This window comes from Aotus nancymaae, unplaced genomic scaffold (assembly GCF_030222135.1).
Source record: "Aotus nancymaae isolate 86718 unplaced genomic scaffold, 86718_ANA_hifiasm-v0.15.2.pri h1tg000019l, whole genome shotgun sequence".
Lineage (NCBI taxonomy): Eukaryota > Metazoa > Chordata > Mammalia > Primates > Aotidae > Aotus > Aotus nancymaae.
The window spans coordinates 48,320,811-48,344,194 of record NW_026988431.1 but is presented as its reverse complement, the minus strand read 5'-3'; the positions used below and the strand labels follow the sequence as shown (position 1 = coordinate 48,344,194).

At 37.4% G+C, this 23,384-nt stretch overlaps 1 protein-coding gene across 1 annotated transcript; it reads left to right on the top strand.

Moving 5' to 3' along the window:
* The first annotated feature begins 12,630 nt into the window (after nucleotides 1-12,630).
* Nucleotides 12,631-16,394, top strand: STRIT1 (small transmembrane regulator of ion transport 1). The gene is made up of 3 exons (XM_021669533.2): nucleotides 12,631-12,693; nucleotides 15,610-15,708; nucleotides 15,802-16,394. The coding sequence occupies exons 1-2, from the start codon at nucleotides 12,681-12,683 to the stop codon at nucleotides 15,702-15,704; spliced, it is 108 nt and encodes a 35-aa protein (XP_021525208.1). The 5' UTR covers nucleotides 12,631-12,680; the 3' UTR covers nucleotides 15,705-15,708; nucleotides 15,802-16,394.
* Nucleotides 16,395-23,384: the final 6,990 nt, after the last annotated feature.

The following is a 23,384-nucleotide window of genomic DNA, read 5'->3' as shown; positions in this document are numbered from 1 at the left end:
ACACTCCATCCTGGGCAACAGAGTGAGACTGTCTCAAAAAAAAAAAAAAAAAAAAAAGAAAATGTCATCTTTAATATCACTCTTTTACATCTTGAATAATTTTACCATTTGAATATGGAAATGCTGATGTTTAGTTTCTGAGAAAAACCTTCTCTATCTTTACATTTGCTTGATTGACAGTATTATGGGCTTTTTGAACCCTATGCCTGCCTGAGTCCTCCTGGAAACTAGCACTGGAAAGCTCCAGTGACGAAGGTCACCTAGCTCTGCTACTTACATGTAGTTCCCAGTGGACATTATTTCCATGAGGTGTGAGATATATAATTAGCAAAGGGTCAGCAAATAAGATTTTAAAGACTGTGATTATAAAAGAGGAGAAGTTTACCGGTAAAATTAAAAAAAAAAAAAAGAGGAGAAATTGTTTCAGGCAAGTTTGTAAATTCCAGTGTATGTGAGTGTTTAGGAAAGAAGCTGAAGGTGAACAGTGATAAACTGGACCCCCGACCCTGATTCCAGCTGCCTTAAATACTCTCTTTAGAGTCACATTGAAAGCGTAAGGCCTCATGTGCATTTACTTAGCAAAAGTTTCTATGCTCAGTACCTTACAAATCCTGTCTCTTAATTATCACAAAAACCTTATAAAGTAGGTCTTTTCCATTTTATAGATAGAGAAACTGAGGCAAAAAGAGTTAAGTCATGTTAGAGTATGATTTTCAAAAGGATAAAATCATGACTCTTAGGTAAATAGAAAAAGGACAGATGTCAAATATTTTACTGAACTAATTAATTAATGAGAGAACAGGTAAGATGTCATAATCAGTTCAAAGAGCATTTAAGAAGTGATGGCAGTTATTAGCAACTTAACAAAGAAATGTTAAGATAAAATTGCTGAGCTGGATGTAAAACTGGTTACTGTCCAACAAGCCACCAATATTTTAGGTTGTCTGTTCCACTGGTTGGAAATTGTTTGCATTTCTACTGGACAAAACCCTGAAAATTAATCGGTAAATTCCCTAAGTATGAGACCTTTAATCAACAGTAAAAATGAGATAAACTAATTACAGGTCTAGACAATCCTAGGAGACATTTGCCCCTATATGATACTGAAAAGATATGTTCCACCTTTTTTCCCAGTTTGGAGAATTTTTTTTGACAGTAACCTGGTCCCACAAATATTAGCTAGTGGAGCAGCAGTTTGAACTTCAGTCTCTGTAACTCCACAGACCTTGTACCCTTTGTTATAACTCAGAAATGAGTTAGTTTGTATTTTTAAGAATGTTGGAATCTATCAGGTCTTTGCAAATAATTCTTTTTCACAGTCAAGACTTCTCTGAAGCACAGGGTTTCTCTGGAGGATGAAACCATCCAACTCAGTCAATAAACATCTATCTGAAGTAGTAACCCTTTCTGTTTCTGCTTTAGAGGAGCTTGCTGATACCAGACTCCAAGAACATGAGCACTATGATAAGAATGACACTAAGACAACATTCTATATTATGCCTGTCGTTATCAATATTAAAACGTTAGGGAAATAGAAAAATTTAGGTTGAAAGCATATTTTATCAGTTGCTTTGCAAATCGCTTTAAGATTAGGTCATATCTTTTAGAATAAGAAATAGATAGATAAATGCTCACTTTTGGGCATACCCCAGCCAACCTTTTTCAACTTTTATGCTTTAAAGTAGGATAATAATAGGGGTTCTTCAAACTGGGTTCCAGAAAAACGGGTTTCGTATCCAATGCCTGAACACCTCATGTCATGTATCATAACCTCCAATACTCCATGCTGTGTGTTATATTCAATTCCTGAACATATCATATCACCATGATGGAGTCATGGATACCAAGAAAGCAGCGTGGTGGGGGAGGTTATCTTGAGACAAACCCTGAGGTCAGAAAAATCAACTCACCTTCCTATGCATTAGTTTGTTCCTTCCCATGTGTGTGGTTGGACTAGATGAGAGGTTTCTAAACTTTTTAGAACCACAATCCCAAAATATGAGGCCATCTCATACATGGCTTAGTGTGTTCAGGGGTTACATATCACACATGACATGGTATGCTCAGGGATTATATATCAATCATGACGGCACGATATATTCAGGAGTTATATATCATACTTGATGGCACGATGTGTTCAGGAGTTATATATGATACACGACATGGCATGTTCAGGGGTTACATGTGACAGAGAGAGGCTGTGGTTAAAGGAATCGAGGGAGAAAGGGATGTGGATGGCCCAGACTTCTTACCACCCTACTTTCTCCTTCCCTTATGGAAGGAATCAAGATTGCCTACAAAATTTGCAGGGCTGAGTGGAAAATAAAAATTTGGGGCTCTTTGTTAAAAAAAAAAAACAACAGCAAAATATATATTAAATATACTAAAATATGGCAGGGCGTGGTGGCTCATGCCTGTAATTCCAGCACTTTGGGAGACCAAGGTAGGCGGATCATGAGGTCAGGAGATCAAGACCATCCTGGCCAACCTAATCTCTACTAAAAATACAAAAAGTTAGCTGGGCGTGGTAGTGCGTGCCTGTAGTCCCAGCTACTTGGGAGGTGGTTGCACCTGGGAAGTGCAGGCTGCAGTGAGACGAAATCGTGTCACAGCACTCCAGCCTGGTGACAGAATAAGACTCCATCTCAAAAACAAAAAAAAACCAACAAAAAATTAAAATATAAAACTTTTTCCTTTAAAAATACTCATTGAATTTCAAAATGCAATAGGTATAGCCAACATAAATGAGAAACATAAATGTACATATTGCAAAAATAATATTTTTGCTGTCATATTTTATGTAGTATAATATATAATTCTTTTTTTTTTTTTCTTTTTTGAGACAGAGTCTCGCTCTGTCGCCAGGTGCCAAGCTGGAGTGCAGTGGCGCGATCTTGGCTCACTGCAACCTCCGCCTCCCGGGTTGAAGCAATTCTCCTGCTTCAGCCTCCCGAGTAGCTGGGACTACAGATGCGCGCCACCACACCCAGATAATTTTTATATTTTAGTAGAGATGGGGTTTCCCCATGTTGGCCAGGATGGTCTCTATCTCTTGACCTCATGATCCACCTGCCTCGGCCTCCTGAAGTGCTGGGATTACTTACAGGCATGAGCCACCGCACCCAGCCGTAATTCTTAATAATACGATATCATGATTGTCATAAGATTTCTGGCTCACATTTTTGCAAATTCACGTAAAAGTGATCATGTAAATTTAAATTTTTAGCGACATTATTTCCTTTTATTCTTTCGATTTTATTTTTGTTTGAGACAGAGTCTCGCCCTGCTGCCCAGGCTGGAGTGCAGCAGTGTGATCTCGGCTCACTGCAACCTCTGCCTCTCAGGTTCAAGTGATTCTCCTGCCGCAGCCTTCTGAGTAGCTGGGATTATAGGCAAGCGTCACCATGCCCAGCTAATTTTTTGTATCTTTAGTAGAGATGAGGTTTTATGTTGGCCAGAAAGGTCTCAAACTCCTGACCTCGTGATCCTCTTGCCTTGGCCTCCCAAAGGGCTGGCATTACAGGCATTATCCACCATGCCCAGCTTCCTTTTTTTTTTCTTCAACTTTTATTTTAAGTTCAGGGGTACACATGCAGGATGTGCAGGTTTGTAACATGCTGGTTTGCTGCACAGATCATCCTGTTGCCTAGGTATTAAGCCCAGCATCCATTAGCTATTTTTCCCGATGCTCTCCCTCCTTTCACCATCCCTCTCCGATTTTAAATCGATATAATTGAACACAGCATTAATTGATCTTGGTAATTTCAACATCACAAATCATTTTTGACAATTTTAATTTAAGAAGATCTTTCTGCTAATGCAATGATTACTGGAGCTGTTAAGAGTATTTTATAGGTTGCAACAAATTAGGATAAATTTCTGATAAATTCTGTCAAAATATAATTTTCAGTACATCTAGAGCTGATGACTTGTTTTTTCTAGAAAAAGATGTAACTCTTTGTACAAATTTTGTGTAAGTCTGAATTTAATTTTAAATGTAAGTTTATACAATGACATTTCATTATTTCCTCTGATGTTTTCCGTAACTTGTGGAGGGTATACAAAAACTTTCTAATTTGTATACATTTCAAAATATCTGTTATGCATTCTATTGCTATATCTTCAGTTACAAAAAAATTAATTTAAAAATTGTTTACCACATTTATACTTGGTTTATCCAATGCTTAATATGATAATAGTGTTATTTTCCATCAAACGTGATAATTTTAGAATTTAACTTCTATTTTTAAGCTTGCGGATGTTCGTCTTGCAAGATTGAACAGCTTTTTAAACTGAAGATTCTATAATATACTGTTGAAATTCACTACCTAAGCACCAGCAGCTCCTGCCCTGGCATTTCTGCCGCTGCTGCTATTGCTGCTATCACTACCATCATTCTGTACCCAGGTCCCAGCCTGGCTCCACTCCCTTGCTTCCCCTCACCTCTGGACTGTCCCAGCCACTGGCATACATGTAGAGCCAGCAGCTTTGTGTGTGCTGTTTGCTGAGCCTGAAGCCTGAGCTACACATGTGCAGGCCACTGCTGGACCCCTACAACATACACACATGCCAGTATATTGCCTCTGTTATTTGCATGTTCCCGTATCCTATTGAACTTAACTTACAAAACACAATATGTTATTTTATTTTTTTATTTTACTTTAAGTTCCGGGTTACATGTGCAGAACGTGCAGGTTTGTTACATAGGTATACATGTGCCATTGTGGTTTGCTGCACCTATCAACTCGTCATCTAGGTTTTAAGCCCCTTTTGCTTTAGATATTTGTCCTAATGTTCTCCCTCCCGTTTCCCCTCACCACCTGACAGGCCTAGGAGTGTCTTGTTCCCCTCCCTCTGTCCATAACAAAACACAACATGTTTTGACAATTGGATGAGGATAAACCTATAAGACTAAGAATGCACAGTCAAAAATAGAAAGGGTCAGAAGATTCTGATGCCACAGAAGCCAAGAGAAGAGATAATTTCAAGAAGGAGAAAGTAACCAATGGAATCAAGCAATGCCAAGAGGTCAAATAATATCAGGACTAAGAAATGTTTGTTGGCTTAATAACACAGAAGTCATAGGATCTTAGGTCTTAGTGATCTTAGAAATGTATTAGTGATTTAGAAATGAGTTGTTTCAGGGAGAAATGCAGGCTGCAATCAATCAAAAGCAGCTTGAAGAATGAGCAGGGAGTTGAAAAATGGACTCCTACAATCCCCTTTATGTCCTGGCCTAATGATCAGTAGATATGGTTCCTCGTAGATGACCCTCAAAATGATCTTGGAAGCATGCACGGGGGATATCTGGTTCTTTGTAGATACTGCTTCTCCTTCCTCTTTACCCTTGTTTATCTTGGCTTAATGATAACAACTACCATGCATTGGGGACCTACTTTGTGTTAGGCTGGTGCTGAGAATTTTGTATATGTTTATCTCTAATGCTGCATGCTACACTTATCATTTTCCAAACGAAGAAATAGACTCAGAGAGCCCATGTGACTGTTTAAGTTCGTACAGCTATTACCAGAGATTCAAACTTGATCCCAAATCCCTGTTCTTGTCACTATCATAGTGCTGCCTTTTGTTTTGAGCCACATTTTCTTCTCTGTGAAATGCAAAGAGGACTCTCCAGGGAGGGAGATCAGGTAATCTGTGACTTTTTTATTTTCGAGACAGGGTTCACTCTGTTGTCCAGGCTGGTCGACCCCCTGGTTGCAAGTGATCCTGCCATCCTGCCACTTTCTCCTCCCAGTGGCTGGGACTATAGGTGCACATACCACCACACCCAGTTAATTTTTTAACTTTTTGCAGAGATGGGGTTTTGCCATGTTGCCCAGGCTGGTCTCAAACTCCTGAGCTCAAGCCATCCACCCTCCTCAGCCTCTAAAAATGCTGGGATTACAGGTGAAAGACACTGTGTCTGACCGTAGTCCATGATATTTTGCTGTCTCTTATTCGTTAATCCCAATACATTTTACATTTGGATATCTCAGAACAAATAAACTTGCTTGATATGGTTGGCTCTGTGTCCCCATCCAAATCTCAGGTTGAATTCTAATCCTCAGTGTTGGAGGAGGGGCTTGGTGAGAGGTGACTGGATCACAGGGCTGGACTTCCTTCTTGCTATTCTTGTGAGTGATTTAAAAGTGTGTAGCTCTTCTTCCTTTGTTTTCTCTCTCCTGCTACACCATGTGAAGGTGTGCCTGCTTTCCCTTCACCTTCCATCATGATCATAAGTTTCCCGAGGCTTCCTTAGCCGTGATTCCTGTACAGCTTGCAGAACTGTGAGTTGATTAAACCTCTTTTGTCCATAAATTACCCAGTCTCAGGTAGTTTTTTTATACAAGGCAAGAACGAACTAATACATTTATCGATACATTCTACTGCAGTTTGCTGAATTTTATGGGACTTTGAACATAAATTCCTTCATACAACTCAGTCAACAAAAGTTGATAATATGGAAAAGTTTCATTCAGCCTATCAAAACTACATTAGTTAGATAGATCCATCATAAACACACATCTTGCTCTGGCTCATCCCTCGTTCTCCTTCTTGATGAAAATGTTATTTAATTTTTATATAATTGTGAATTTGCCAAATTTTCTTCTGAAGAATGTGTATTCTGTTACTGTTTATTATCGTATGCAATAAATGTGTATTAGTTTCTGTTGGTTTATAGTGTTGTTCAAGTTCCCTATTGCTGATATTCTGTCTAGTTTTTCTGTCCATTATTGTAAGCAGGATATTATTTCAGCTGTTATTGTTGAATTGCCTATTTGCTTCAGTTTTGTCAGTCTTTCTTCATGTATTTTGGGGCTCTGTTTTTAGTACATATACGTTTATAACTGATTCTTTTATCATTAGAAAAGATGTTTCCTTGTTTCTAGTAATTTTTTTCTTAAAATCTATTCCATTTAATATTAGTACAGTTGTTCCAGATCTCTTTTGATTATAATTTGCAAGATATGTATTTTTACATCTTTTTGCTCTCAACCTATTTGTGTCTTTGAATCTAAACTGTCTTTTATAGATAGCTTATAATTGGATCACTTTTAAAAATCCATTCTGCCATTCTTATCTTGTATTTGGAGTGGTTAATCCATTTAAATGCAATTACATATAAAGAAGGATTTACAATTACTATTTGTTTTATGTATGTCATCTTTTTGTTTCTCTGTTCCTTCATTACTGTGTTGTTTTGTGTTAATTGATATTTTCTAGTGTATCATTTTGATTTTGTAATTTCTTTTGCTATCTTTTCTTGGAGTTATTTTCTTAGCAATTGCACTAGGGATTACAATGAATGTTTTAATTTATACCCATCCGATTTGGATTAATACCAACTTAGTTTCAGTAGTTCACAACATCTTTGCTTCTGTAGAACTCCATTCCGTTTTTTGTGTTGTCATTTTAATTTAAATTACATTATTATATATTGCATGCCACCAGTACAGATTTATAATTATTGCAGTTGTCTTTTAAATTAGTTAGAAGGAAAAAAAAGAGTTACAAACAAAAAAAATACATTTATCCTATTTTTCTATGTAGTTACCTATAGAGATGTTCTTTATTTTTTTATGTGGATTTGAGTTACTGTCTAGTGACCTCTTATTTAATTCTGAAAGGATTCCTTTTTGTATTTCTTGCAGGGCAGCTTTGCTAGCAACAAATTATCTCAGTTTTTGTTTATCTGGGAATGTCATAATTTTTAATTTACTTTTTGAAGATTGTCTTGCTTGTTACAGAACTTTTGGTTGACAGTGTTTTTCTTTTAATGGCATAACACTGACTTCTAAGCTTCACGGCTTTTATTGAGAAATCAGCTGTTAATGTTATTGAGTATCCCTTGCATATAATGAGTCAGTTCTCTTTTGATGCTTTCAAGATTTTCTCTTTGTGTTTGTTTCTTTTCTTTTCTTTTCTTCCTCCCTCCCTCCCTCCCTCCCTCCCTCCCTTCCTTCTTCTTCTTTTTTTTTTTTTTTGACAGAGTTTCACTCTGTCACCCAGGCTGAAGTGCGGTGGCATAATCTTAGCTCACTGCAATGTCCACCTCCCAGGTTCAAGTGATTCTTGTGCCTCAACCTCCTGAGTAGCTGGGATTACAGATGTGTGTGACACCACACCTGGCTAATTTTTGTATTTTTAGTAGACATGGGGTTTCACCATGTTGGCAAGGCTGGTCTTGACCCCTGACCTCAAGTGATCCACCTGCCTCAGCCTCCCAAAGTGCTAGGATTATGGCATGAGTCACTGCACCCTGCCTGTCTTTGGTTCTTGACAGAGATTTTGTGTTTAAGTATTGTTCTCTTTGGGTTTATTCTACCTAGAATTAATTAAGTTTCTTGAATATGTACGTTAACACTTTTCACAAATTTGGGAAACTTTTGGCCGTGATTTATTGAAATATTTTTTTCTGCTCTTACTCTTTTTCTTCTTTTAGGGCTCTCATATTCTCTAAGTATATGTTGATATGCTTGATGGTGTCTCACAGATCTCTAAGGTTCTGTTTATTATTATTTTTTCTTTTGGTTTCTTGTACTGGATAATCTCAATCAAACTGTCTTCAGATTAACTGATTCTTTCATCTGCCTGCTCAAATCTGCTATTGAGCTTCTAGTAAAATTTTCATTTCATTTTTCTCTCTACTTGGATTCTTTTTGCTGAGATGGCATTCTCTTGTTTTTTTTTTTTTTTTTTTTTTGAGGTGGAGTCTCGCTCTTGTTACCCAGGCTGGAGTGCAATGGCGTGATCTCGGCTCACCGCAACCTCCGCCTCCTGGGTTCAGGCAATTCTCCTGCCTCAGCTTCCTGAGTAGCTGGGATTACAGGCACGCGCCACCGTGCCCAGCTAATTTTTTTGTATTAGTAGAGACGGGGTTTCACAATGTTGACCAGGATGGTCTCGATCTCTTGACCTCGTGATCCACCCGCCTCGGCCTGCCAAAGTGCTGGGATTACAGGCTTGAGCCACCGCGCCCGGCCGCTTTTTTAAAAGTTATTTGAAAATAGTTAAAATACCTGATGTAAAGTCTTCATTAGTCAGTCTAATTTATAGACTTTCACAGAAACAGTTACTTTTGATAGATTTTTTTACCTCTGTGTATGGGCCATACTTTTCTGTTCCTTTGCGTATCTCATAACTTTTTTGTTGAAAGTTGGTCATTTTAAATAATGTCAACTCTTAAAATCATATTCTTCCTCCTCCAAAGAGTTTGTTGTCATTGCTCCTTGTTATTATTGTTCATTTGCTTAGGGACTTTCTGAACTGATTTTGTACAATTTGTATTCTTTGTTGTATATGACCACCGAAGTTTTCACTCAGTTAGTTTTGTTATCAGCTAATGATTGGACAAAGATTTCTTTAAATCCCTGTAACTAATGTGTCTCCCAGACTTTGATGATGGGCTCTTTGTATGTGTTGAGCTATGCCTTTAACACTCAGCCAGGTAGTTGACAACTGCCTTACCCTTTGCTTTACCCTTTGCTTTCCATTTTGAGCCTCAAGGTTAGCCAGAGGTGAAAGCTTAGGGCCTTTTCAGGCCTCTCCTAAGCATACCCACAGCCATGAGGTCATGCCCATGGCCGAACATATGCATGTAGTCTTCTAGATTCTCAAAGATATGTGAAGCTTTCCAAATCCCTATTGACATCTCATTCCCTAGATTCTCCTTTTAAGCTTTTTAATTAGCCTACTGTTCACTCTGTTATCTAGGCAACTGTGATGTTAAACAATTGCCTTTAATTGTCTTCAACAAATGCCCTGGGAGTGGGTACTTTTTCTGAGTCTGATTAAGTAAAGATAGCCTTGCAGGTGAGATCTTTGAGAGAACCACCAGACAGGTCAAATAGTTACTGTTTTCTACAACTGAGATTTTGAAAGAGTTCTGTTGCACTCTGTCTCCTCTGGTGGCTGCTAGGCTGCTAGTTTTTGTGGAGATCATTGGATATTGATTTTCAAGGCTACTTCAAAGCTGGAGAGAGGAAGGTCAGAATAGGCTAAATTCAAACATCACAAAACTTGCTGTTGTTCCTACTGAGATTCTGGCTCCCCCAGTTGCTGTAAGTCTTTGGTAAATTTCCAGAATTCTGAAAAACTGATTAAAAAAATTTAGACAGCTTTCTTGGTGCTCTTATGTAGGAGAGATATTTTAGAGGCCCCCATTTCTCTATTTTTGCAGATGTCACTCTCTTTTATTTGTTTATATTCTTATTTATAGATTTTTCTAATGTTACCAGTAATTAAATACACTGTATTGTTTATACATGCACATATCATAAGACTAGAATATAGTTAAGACAATTTTATTACTTATTACTCTTTTAGGTATTGCCATAAGTAAGCCTTTGTTTAGAGTGCAAACTAAGCTACCTTATACAGCATTTATTATTACGTCCACCCACCCAGTCAGTCAGCCATGAAGTAAAGATCCATTGACCATCTACCATGGTCGGGTCTATATACTATAATTCCAGACACTGGTAGTTAAAAATATTTGAAAAGTGAAGAATTCTTAAATATTTTAAAGAAGGAACCAAATATTCAAGTTTTTTAGCTCACATATCTCAGAAGAATCTAATGTCACTTGAGAATAAGGGATTAGAGAGCAAAATGTTTAAGAGAGCATGTAAACTAGAAGTAGAAGATGTTCCTAATTAGTATGTCCTAAGAGAAAGGTTAGAAAATGGTCAAATATAGGCCCTTGGGTTTATGAGCTCAAAGTGAAATCGGTCTATTAATGAATAAAACTTCCTTTCCTGATTAACTATTATAAAACATTTATTTAAAAAATTTACTGATGGTATAACCAAGGAAATGAGATTCTAGACTGAATTCTTTTCTGAAGTCTGAGGTATTCACATTCATTGAATCAGTTTTTCCCTTCTTTCTATAGAAAAGTAAAGAAAATAAATGATGAATTATAATCTAATCCCTCCTCAAATCCAAATTGACAGCAATCATGTTAATAATAGTCAATTTCATGTCAAGAAGAAAGCTTAATATAATTGAAATGGAAATGAGTGTTTAAAATGTAAAAACCTTTTCATATGTTTTAGGCAAATTATTTTATTTTGGTATGTATGTTTGTGCTCTTTGTGGGTACCACACTATTTTTTTTGAATGTCATTTTTTTCCTTAAGATAATTAGTGTTCATTTGAACTCATTAAACTAAAATTTTTTATATTTAAATGAGATCAGTGAACATTTTTATTTCTTTTCTCTCTCTTACCCTCAATTAACCTTTGTTTAATGTATTATTATTTAATATTGAAAAAAAACTCAACTTTAGCAGGTAAGCAAGGGATTTTGTTGCATAAATAATACATAGTTTTTCTTCTTACCTGATATAGCCAGACATTTTTTTTCAATATTATATAATACATTGAGAGAGAGAGACTGAGGAGAGAGAGGACAACTTGGCATAAATGATAAAAATGTGCCAGATTTTTGGCTGCACATTCTAATCTATAGGTACATTATTTGAGGTAGGAAGTCAAATGTTCTTGCCTGTGAGAGTAGGAGGATTCTGAATTCAAAGAACAGCAAGGAGTTCAGGGTCACTGAAGTTATCACTGCAAATGCAAGAGTAGAGAAATAAGGCTTTCTAAATGTCTAAACAAGGAGTTCAGATTTTTATTGTCTAGGAGATAAAGAATCATCAGTGGATTTTGAGAAGTGATGGAACATGGTCATATGCAGGGAAATATCACTCTTAAAAATCTGTGGAGAGAAATTTGATCAGGCAAGATGTGATCAAAGTTTTTGTCAGATTTTTTGGGAGATGGTCAGATTTTTTGGGAGATGGTCACAGTGTCACTCTGTAAAACTTTTCCATCCAGAGTCACAAATTAAAGTTATTCCAATGAGAATATAGAGAATAGTCTAGGTCAGTTACATAAACCAGTTTGGACTTTGAAAAAGGAAATATCCTATTTTTATACATTGCTAATAAAAACAACAAGCTTATGACTGCTTTCCAAAAATTCTAGGCAATGCCACAACTTCTGTATTGTTTTAGTTTCTAGTACATATATATTAACATTTTTTGTTTTTAGAATAGTTCAAAGAAAGGGGCACTATTTCATTTAACATTTCCATCTGTAATGTAATAGAGAACTGTCTACATTTCACACAGACTTACATTTCAACTTTATGCAAGTCCCATGGGTAGGTATTATTATCCTCATTTTAAAATTAAAGAAGCTTATTCCCAGGTTAAGCAACTTGGCTTTCATTACAGAAAAAGCTGGAATTTGAACCCAAGTCTCTCCAACATCAAAATCATTTCTTTCTAATGTATCACCCTTCTCCTTGATAGCACTTGTCTAGGTGGAAGTTTGTTTTTCCTCTGTACACCCCCTTTACAGAACATTTTCTTCATGTTATCTGAAGGCACTGTGCAAATTAAAAACCTGTGAATCTCTGCATTAGGATAATTCAGCTTACCTAATTGTTTGGGTCACGTAGCCCCTTGTTTTCTCCATAATAACAGGATAAGGAAGAGCCAGAGGTGTTCTGCTTTCCAATGACTTACATCACTCTGCAGACAATTGGCAGCCAGGAGACGGGCAGCTGCCACACTCTTCAGATTTCTCTCTATTTAAAGTTCAAAGAGACGCTGGATAACAAAAACAAAGAGGTAAGTGAGACCTGACCAAGCCACTCACCAACAGGAATAATGGCTGAAAAAGGTAAGATTTAAGGCACTGGATTCTCCTGGCAAAAAAAGGTTTCTTGACTTTGGTTTATTTATGTTTCTTGGTGTTTCCCAGTCATTCTAAAAAATGTGGTATCTATTCTAAACGACCATTAACCATATATAATACTGCATGTATATTATATGCAAAAATGCATTAAATATACAATTTATGGATCAGACCTATAGGTTATACATAATTTTAAAATGATCAACAAAGCAAAAGAGCTTAATTTTGTTTATGCTTATTTTGAAAGGTGAGTTAGAAGTCAGTTCTGATTTCAATTCTGAACCAGAATTGAAGACAGTTAAGTTCTGTGTCAGATCTGCTAGCAAATGGCTATGTGAGTTTGGAGAAGTCTCTGTCTACCTCTCTGAGTCTGTTTTCTGACAGTAAAATGAGGATATTGGGCTGAGTCATCTGTTCCACATCTAACATTTTTGTTCCACATCTAACTTTTTCTGTTTTTTAAACATTTTTTTGTATTTATGTTGTATAATTATATAAAATAATTGATTCTAATTTGTCAAAATAGGTCGAATATATATTGTATCTAATAAATAGTTTTAAAACATTTACAGGAAATTTTGCTTTAATCTTGACAGTGAACTTGTGAAATATGCACATCATCATCATCCCCATTTTATAGATAAGAAAACTGAGACATAGCAGTTTAGTAACTTATCCATGATCCCTAAAGAGTGGTGGCACCAGGTGTTTAACCTGGACAGTGTTTTCTGGAGCACAGTGTCCTCAAGAACACTTCCAGCTGTAACTACTTTGATGTGCTCAGAACTGGACAAGAGAGAAGCATTTTGCAATTGCACTTCTTGTTTAAAGAGATGTTTTGTTATTATTTCTACTAGCAATACAAGTGACATATGCAAAGTATGTTGTGCTCTTATGTATTCCAATTTTCAAACAATTCTACAGGTGTTAGTAAAGTTGAAAATATTAGTTAAAAAAACACTAATGGAATATATACTTGGAGTGTTAAAATTCCCAGTCAGTGCTACTGGTACTGTTTTACAAGGAAAGTAAATAATGAGATATTTACTTTTAAGGCTTTGTGATATGTAAATTTTATTAAGATATGCTTATGTTAAATTTTATTAAATATGCATTCATAAAATATAAATGCACAATTAAAGGGTTAATATTAACTTTCAAGTTCTTCGAAATTGAGAAAAACACAAAGCCGCATACATGGACTTTCAAAAAAATTGCTGCTATGTATTTCATTGTAGTGGTACCTTAATTCATAAAAAGGCTTTCGTCCAAATGAGAGCAAAGGGCATCTCATGTTGTTTGCTTTATCCTTAAGCAATACCACATATCAAGTAAAGAGAAGGGTTTTCCGTTTAGTGCTTAATGCCTTATGCAAGGTCACAGCGAGATGGAGAAGCAACAAGAGCATGTTGAATTTTGTCAGTTAAGAGAGACTCTAGCATTTTTGGAAAAATAGATTTACAATATTAAAATTCATCTCCACTTCAGAAAATTTGCTTTTATAAGAGTGTCTTCTAATTTTAAAAGTGTCTCATCTTCTGATGATTTTATTTTAATAACATTTTTTAAAATTTCACATTTTAAAGTGATGGAAATCGTAATAGGAGTACAATTGCTAAGAATATACATTCTCTTTGTTAACTAATGGCATAAGATCTAATTGTGCTTTGCAGTTAAGAATGTATCTGAGGGCCGGGCGTCGTGGCTTACGCCTGTAATCCCAGCACTTTGGGAGGCCGAGGTGGGCAGATCAGAGGGTCAAGAGATTGAGACCATCCTGGCCAACATGGTGAAACCCCATCTCTACTAAAAAATACAAAAATTAGCTGGTCATGGTGGCGTGCGCCTGTAGTCCCAGCTACTCGGGAGGCTGAGGGGGGAGAATTGCTTGAACCCGGGAGGCAGAGGTTGCAGTGAGCCGAGATCGCGACACTGAACTCCAGCCTGGCACCTGGCGACAGAGTGAGACTCTGCCTTAAAAAAAAAAAAAAGAATGTATCTGAGTCCTTAACACAGGGACATTAGTTCTATGGAATGTTTTTCTGTGCTCTTTCTAAATCTTTTTGTGTGACGTATGTGTGGATTTCTGTGTGTGTGCGTGTGTGTGTTTGCTTGAAAGAACAAGATTGAAATGCAGTGAATACTTAAAGAGATACTTGTATAAACTGCTTTTTATAGGTAAGAGTACAAATAGGAGGGACAGGAGGAATCATATATAACCAAAGTCATTTATGTGTGCGTTGGATTATTACTGCCCATTGATTCAGGTTCAGTGCTGGTTCTTATACTGAACAATTTTCAAAAATAGAAATTCTTTTCTGTAGTCAAGAATGGTTATATAATGTATGAAGCTTTCCTTTCCCTGTGACATTTAAAATTACATCCAGCTATTGAGGCCAAGAACAGTTCTCAACACCTTTTTCTGTGTTATAATTATTTACTTTAGTGGGAATTGTCTGACTTGTATTAGATTGTTTTTCTATAAATAGCTGCTTATGTGTTATTGCAGAAATGCATGAATGTGTTCTGTATACATTAAACACACATGGTGGTTAGAGTTTACAAAACTTTGCACATATGTTATGTCATTTGACCTTCAAAACTATTCCAGGGGGCAGATAGCACAAGTTTTATTATCAATATTTTACCAATAGGAAAGTTCAAGCTCAGAATTGTCCAAGGTCACATAACAGTAAAAGACCCATGGTTTGATTCAGAATACCCAGGGTTTATGACAGTCACACATATTCTCTGTAGAAAAGAAAAAATATTTATGTATGAGTATGACTAGGGAGTGTATACTTTTTTCTTGACATTACCAGATTCCTTTTATTCTCTTGACTCAGAAAATTTAATTCCAAAATGACCAACTTAATCTGTTTTCTTTTGTTTATTTTAAAGCACAGTCTACATTTTCACACCTTCTGGTTCCTATTCTTCTCCTGATAGGCTGGATTGTGGGCTGCATCATAATGATTTATGTTGTCTTCTCTTAGAAAGGTAAGGGTTTTAATAATTGAATGTTTCTTCATAGTACAAATTATTCCAGAAACAATCTTTTCTGTTTTACTAATGGAATGTTTTGTCATTCAGGCAAGAAGATATCAGATTGACATCATTTAGAAGAGTTAAGAAAACCATGAACATGACTGATCATTAAATGTCTCATGTTACATAATGCAATGTTTGACATCACTTTACAAACTTGTATTATAAACTGGCACTTTGGCGTGCATAAGAATTTTTTCAGGACAAAAAGAAATTATGCATGATTTTCTCTATATTCTGAGTGAGAAAAATGTTTAATGAAAAATGCATGTCATCAAAAAAGTTTGATAAATTAAATCACATTACAAAAAATTCTACCCCCTGCCCTCTGGAAAAAAACTATAGAGAAAATGGGCTAAGGCTGTGCACGGTGGCTCATGCCTGTAATCCCAGCACTTTGGGAAGATTGCTTGAGCCCAGAAACTGGAGACCTGTGTAGATGACAGAGAGAGACCCCATCTCTACGAAAGAAAAAAAGGGCTAGAGATAAAAAAAAGACAATTCACAGAACATATAATGTAAAAGTATACTTGGCCCTTATCCTCTTGTTTGCAAAAAGAGACATGTAATTAAAACTACACTGAGGAATCATTGCTCACTTATCAGATGGGAAAAAAATAAAGATGTTTGACAACATATGTGTTGGTAAGGCTGTGTGGAATTGTCACACATTGTCTTTGGGAATTCATAATGGTACATTTTGGGGGGCATTTGGCAGTACATATCTATCAAAATTACATATATATTTAATTTTTGACTCAGCGATCTCTCTTCTAGGAATACGGTAATTTCCACAGGTACATGAGCAAAACTACAAAATGGCTTATATGCAAGTCTATTTATTCTGGAATAATTTGTTTAGCAAAAACCTGGAAATAAGGCCAGGCACAGTGGCTCACACCTATAATCCCAGCACTTTGGGAGGTCAGGTGGGCAGATCACCTAAAGTCAAAAATTTGAGACCAGCCTGACCAACATGGGGAAATCCTGTCTCTACTAAAAATACAAAATCAGCCAGGCAGAGTGGCTTATGCCTGTAATCCCAGCTACTCAGGAGGCTGAGGCAGGAGAATTGCTTGAATGTGGGAGGCAGGTGAGCCAAGATTGCACTATTGTACTCCAGCCTGGGCAACAAGAGTGAAACTCTGTCAAAAAAAAAAAAAAAAACATGGAAATAAGCCAAATATCTATTAAATTAATAAGGGACTAATTGAATAAACTATGGTATGTCTATGTAGTACTTCTGCAGTTGTAAAAAGAAATGAAAAGGATTTCTAGATACTGATATGATGAGCTTTCCAGGACAAAGTGTTAAGTGAAGAAGCCAGGTATGGGACAATGTATGCTGCCTTTCATATGAGAGAAAAAGGGGCTATACCAATGTATACATGTATTTGCTTAAATTAAAATACTAAAATTGAGGGGAAACAAATGGAGGCCAGATATCTCTGAATATGCCTTGTTTTATAGTTTTTATTTTTGGAATAATATAACTATTTTATATGTTAAAAAGAAAAAAAATTGCTCAAAATTTGAAACAAACTAAAGCAAATCTAATAGTGTATCAAGTTGTAGCATAGCCACACAGAGAAAAGACATCTTTCAAGTATCCTTAAAACATAGTATATTTGACTGTACACATCTTATGGGGTAAAAATCTTAACACGTTCAGTAGTCTTTTCATTTGTGATAATATTGATAGTGTTAGTTTGAAATTCACATCATCAATGTAAAAGTCAAGTAAATAATTGGTGATATTAAATCTGAATTGCAAGTATCAGTATAAACTAAAAGAAAGTCTATCCAAACTCCGTCCATTGGAAAAGCCTAGGAGGAATGAGTCCAGTCTCTAAGTCCAGTCTCCACTCAAAGGAGGCAGGGATCCCTGCCCTAGTGTGGGGCAGAAAATGTACAATGAAATTTGCAATTTCATACTAAATGGATTAGTCTGATTATACCTGTACCCACTGATCAATTTAACATCACCAAAAATATTACAACTCAACATTGTGTGCCTCCTGACAGAATATGGTAGAAGGTACAGAGTACCACCTATGAAGTATTCTTACCAAAACAAGTGAACCTGAAGCAGAACAAGTTTCTGGGTCAATCTAAAAGGCTACTCTAAACAAATCATGAGGATATATTCTGCCAAGTCCAAAGTGTGGAAAATTATAAAGGACACATGATCTGGTTTTTCCAACAAATAACTAGCATTAAGAAGTGAGGTGGGGCCAGGCATGGAGGCTCATGTCTGTAATCCCAGCACTTTGGGAGGCTGAGGTGGGTGGCCTCACTTGAGGCCAGAAGTTCTGAGATCAGCTTGACCAACATGGTGAAACCCTGTATAAAAGTGCAAAATTAGCTGGGCATGGTGGCACATGCCTGTAAACCCAGCTACTTGGGAGGCTGAGGCAGGAGAATTGCTTGAACCTGTGAGGCGGAGGTTGCAGTGAGCCGAGATCGCACATGGGTAACAAGAGTGAAACTCCATCTCCAAAAAAAAAAAAAAAAAAAAAAAAAAAGGGGTGGTGGTGTGAAAGGAGAAACTATTACAGAATAAAAAAGGCTTAAAAGGATAGCCAACAAATGCAATACATGAATCGACTACAAAAGACACATTTTTGCATATCTGTGATAAAGATATTAGGAAATTGTTATTAATTCTATACATTGCCTGTTAGGGTTTGAATATGGTTTGTTTTTCTGCACCAAATCTCATATTGAAATTTAATTCCCAATGTGGCAATTCTGGAAGGTGGGGCCTAGTGAGTGAGAAGTGTTTGGGTCATAGGGATGGTTCCCTCATGAATGGCTTGGTGCCTTTCTCTTGGTAATGAGTGAGTTCTCACTCTCTAGAGACTAGAGTGGCTCCTTAGAAAGTGGGTTGTTACAAAGCCAGAATGCCCCATGGGTTTGGTCCCTCTTCACACATGGCCGCTTACCCTTTGACCTCTGCCATGTTTTGACTCAGCATAAAAGTCCTCAAAGTAAGCTGAGCAAGATGTCAACACCATACTTCTTATACGACTGTGGAATGAGCTTATTATAACTCTTTTCTTTATAAATCACCCAGCCTCAGGCATTCCTTTTAGCAACATAAAATGTACTAAGACATTATAATATTGACTTGGCAACAGAAAAGACTCTTATCTCTTAGAGATAATACTAAAATAATGTTTGGTTAGATATTAGGATGTCTTTACCTTAAAATATTCCTGTAGAGGCTGGGCGCGGTGGCTCACACCTGTAATCCCAGCACTTTGGGAGGCTGAGGCAGGTGGATCATGAGGTCAGGAATTCAAGACCAGCCTGACAAAGATGGTGAAACCCGTCTCTACCAAAAATACAAAAATTAGCCGGGCATGGTGCTGGGTGCATTTTATCCCAGCTATGCCGGAGGCTGAGGCAGGGAATTGCTTGAAACCAGGAGGTGGAGGTTGCAGTGAGCCAAGATCGTGCCACTGTACTCCAGCCTGGGCGATAGAGTGAGACTCCAGCTCCGAAAAAAAAAAAAAAAAAAAAAAATCCTGTAGAAAACAGACTGAAAAATGAAATGGGGAACATTAAATAAAAGGCAAAATGCTGACATTTTCTTAAGATGAGTGATGATCTCATAAGGATTTATTATACTCTTTATTCTACTTTTGTGAATATTTAAAAATTTTTATAAGAAGTTTCTTTTTTCCTCTCGATGACTCTGTGTTGCAAGCTATAGCTTATACAAGAAATAAAATAGAGCAAAATTACATAAAATAAAACATAGTGCTGTTCCTGAACCTCGTCCCGAGAGATTCTGATTCACCAGGTATGCGCTGGGACCAGAAATCTGCATTTTAACAAATTCCTTCAGGGACACTTGGACACACTAAAATTTAAGAACCATTGTTTTAGAGAAATGGTGCTCAGACTTTAGTGCACATTGGCATCCTCAGGAGAACTTGTTAAAACACAGATAGCTGGACATCATTCTCAAAGTTTCTGATTCAGATCTGGGGTGGGAGCTTGTGAATTTAATTTCTAACAAGTTTTCAGGTGCTGCTGCTGCTGCTGCTGCCCTGAGATCTGTATTTTGAGAACCACTGTTCTAGAAGGGGGCTGATTTCTTCCTCAGAACTTTTACACTATCTTCCATTCAATTAATTTCTCTATGTAAATTAATCCTCTTATCAAAAAGTTAGAAAAAGCTTTTGCTCTATTCATTCATTCTGATTTTTAAACTTGCTAAACACTTCAAAACTGCTTCTTAAATATATTACATTTAGAGAAATATTTACAAAATTTAAGCAGAAAATGTACACAAACTTAGGCTCAACTAATTTCATTAATGACTTGCCCTAATTTAAGTTTTCTGCAGACCTGAGAAAAACCAACTCACCTTCAGAGGTCTTGCTGGAGTTGACTCCTACAGCCTTCTAGAAGCTGATCATTAATATCTTCCGGAATTTTGTATTAGTCAATGTCTCATCTGTAGCTTGAAACCGGCCATGGTGGAGTATGTACATCACAGAAATCAACAAATAGTGTATGTTAGGACTTCTTTTTGCTGAATAGCCGGCCCCTAAACCTTTAACAGCACACCACTGCCTTGAATCCTTTTGTCTGATGCTTATACAGGTTTGTCAGGGATTCAAAACCAGCCACTTCTGAAAAAAAAAATCCTTTTGAGTAAATTAGATAATCTCTTTATTTTCTTCAGCTCTTTTTGTGCTATAGACTTTAATGAGAAATCTGTGAAAGCTATGAGCTCTCCCAGAAACCAAACATTCATAAAACATTGCAGATACTACTTCAAGGTGTTTATAAACCCCCTGAAATCTATAGAAAAGAGACCATGGGTTAAGTAACTCCTCAAGTGTTTCCTACTTTCTGAAGCTGAGGCTGGAGTGCAACGATGTGCTCTCAGCTTACTGCAACCTCCTCCTCTGGGTTTCAAGCAATTCTTGTGCCTCAGCTTCCTGAGTAGCTGAGATTACAGGCACCTGCCACCACACCTGGCTAATTTTTGTATTTTTAGTAGAGACTGGGTTTCACCTGACCTCAGGTGATCCACCCGACTTGGTCTCTCAAAGTGCTGGGATTACAGGCACGAACCACCACCCCTGGCTCTTTGTCTTTTTTAATTGCTGTTGCTTTAAAATTTGCTTTGTCTGATATAAGAATAGCTACTCCTGCTTGCTTTTGGTGTCCATTTGCATGGAATATCTTTTTCCGCCCCTTTACCTTTTTATGAGTTTGTATGTGTTAAGTGAGTCTCCTGAAGACAGCAGAAACTTGGTTGATGAATTCTTATTCATTCTGCAATTGTGTATCTTTTAAGTGGAGCATTTAGACCATTTACATTCAATGTTAGTATTGAGACGTGATGTACTGTTCTATTAATCTTGCTATTTGTTGCCTGAGTACCTTTTTTTTTTTCATTGTGTTATTGTTATATAGGTCCTGTGAGATTTATGCTTTAAGGAGGTTTTGTTTTGGTGTATTTTGAGGATTTGTTTCAAGATTTAGAGCTCCTTTTAGCAGCTCTTGTAGTGCTGGCTTGGTAGTAGTGAATTCTCTCAGCATTTGTTTGTCTGGAAAAGACTGTATCTTTCGTTTATGAAGCTTAGTTTCGCTAGACACAAAATTCTTGCCTGATAATTGTTTTGTTTAAGGAGGCTAGAAATAGAACGCCAATCTCTTTTAGCTTGTAGGGTTTCTGCTGAGAAATCTGCTGTTAATTTGATAGGTTTTCTTTCATAAATTACCTATGCTTTTGCCTCACAGCTCTTAAGATTCTTTCTTTCATCTTGACTTTAGATAACCTGATGACACTGTGCCTAGGCAATGATCTTTTTGCGATGAATTTCCCAGGTGTTCTTTGAGCTTCTCATGTTTGGATGGCTAGATCTCTAGCAAGGCTGGGGAAGTTTTCCTCGATTATTCCTTCAAATATGTTTTCCAAACATAGATTTCTCTTCTGCCTCAGGAATATCAATTATCCTCAGGTCTGAATGTTTAACATAGTCCCAAACTTCTTGGAGGCTTTATTTATTTTTTAAAATTATTTTTTCTTTGTCTTTGATGGATTGGGTTAATTTGAAAGCCTTGTCTTTGAGCTCTGAAATTCTTTCTTCTGCTTGGTCAATTCAATTGCTGACACTTTCTAGTGCATTTTGCATTTCTTTTAGTGTATCTTTGACTTCCAGAAGTTGTGATTTTTTTTTATTTATGCTATCTATTTCACTGAAGAATTTTCCTTTCATATCCTGAATCATGTTTTTGATTTCTTTAAGTTGGACTTCACCTATCTCTGGTGCCTCCTTGATGAGCTCAGCAATCGACCTTCTGAATTCTTTTACTGAAAATTAAGAGATTTTGTCTTGGTTTGGATCCATTGCTGGTGATCTGGTATGATCTTTCGGGGGTACTAAAGAACCTTGCTTTGTCATATTACCAGAATTGTTTTCCTTGTTCCTTCCCATTTGGGTAGACCATGCCAGAGGGAAGATCTGCGATTCAAGGGCTGCTGTTCAGAGTATTTGTCTTATGGAGTGCTGCTTTGATGTGGTGTTCTCCCCCTTCCCCTAGGAATGGATCTTCCTGAGAGCCAAACTGTAGAGATTATTTTTGCTCTTCTGGGTTTAGCCCCCAGTGAGCTACCGAGCTACCAGGCTCTGGACTGGTACTAGGAGTGTCTGCAAAGAATCCTGTAATGGGATTAATCTTCAGGTCTTGCAGCTGTGGATACCAGCACCTGCTCCGGTGGAGGTAGCAGGGGAGTGAAGTGGACTCTGTGGGGATTCTCAGTTGTGTTTTTGTTGAGTGTGCTGGTTTTGTGTTGGTTGGCTTCCAGCCAGGAGGTGGCACTGTGAAGAGTGCATTAGCTGCACTCCTATAGGGAGGATGAGAACTTGCCCTATGGATGCCTGGTTAAGTCTTCAGGTTTCTCAGGTGATGGGCAGGGCCATAGAACGCCCACATGATTATGACCTTTGTCTTTGGCTACCAGGCCAGGTAGAGAAAGACCACCAGGTTGGGGCAGGGATAGACGTTCCTGAGCTCACCTTCTCCTTGGGTGGGATTTGCTGTGGCTGCTGCCGGGGATGGGGTTTGGTTTCCAGTCCAATGGAGTTATGTTTCCAGGGGGAGTAGGGCTGCCTCTACTGGGTCATACAGGTTGCCAGGGAAGTGGGGGGAAACCAGCAGTCACAGGCCTCACCGCACTCCCACACAGCCACAGTCCTAAAGGCTGGTCTCACTCCCACCAACAGCACAAGTCCACGTCCAGGCAGCCAGTGACCAGGGCTGAGAACTTGCTCCAGACCACAAGCTTCCCTATTGAGAAAGCAAGCTGAATTACAATTTTTTGGTGTCTCAGGGAGCCTGCCATGGTGATCCAGTTCTTTCAAAGAGTCTGGATTCTCTTGGCTTTCCTGGTATGTTCCTGTGGTAGTTCTTGGCGCAAAAGTTCACAATGGGAGTCTTCACATGCTGCTCTGTGCAAGTGAAAGCTGCAAGCTAGTCTTGCCTCCTATCTGCCATCTTCACATTTTTTTCTATAACATTATTTTTAAACAGAAATATAAATAAATTTTTCTATAAGTGTTTTAATTCCATGTTTCTATATCCCACCTAATCGTTTTCTC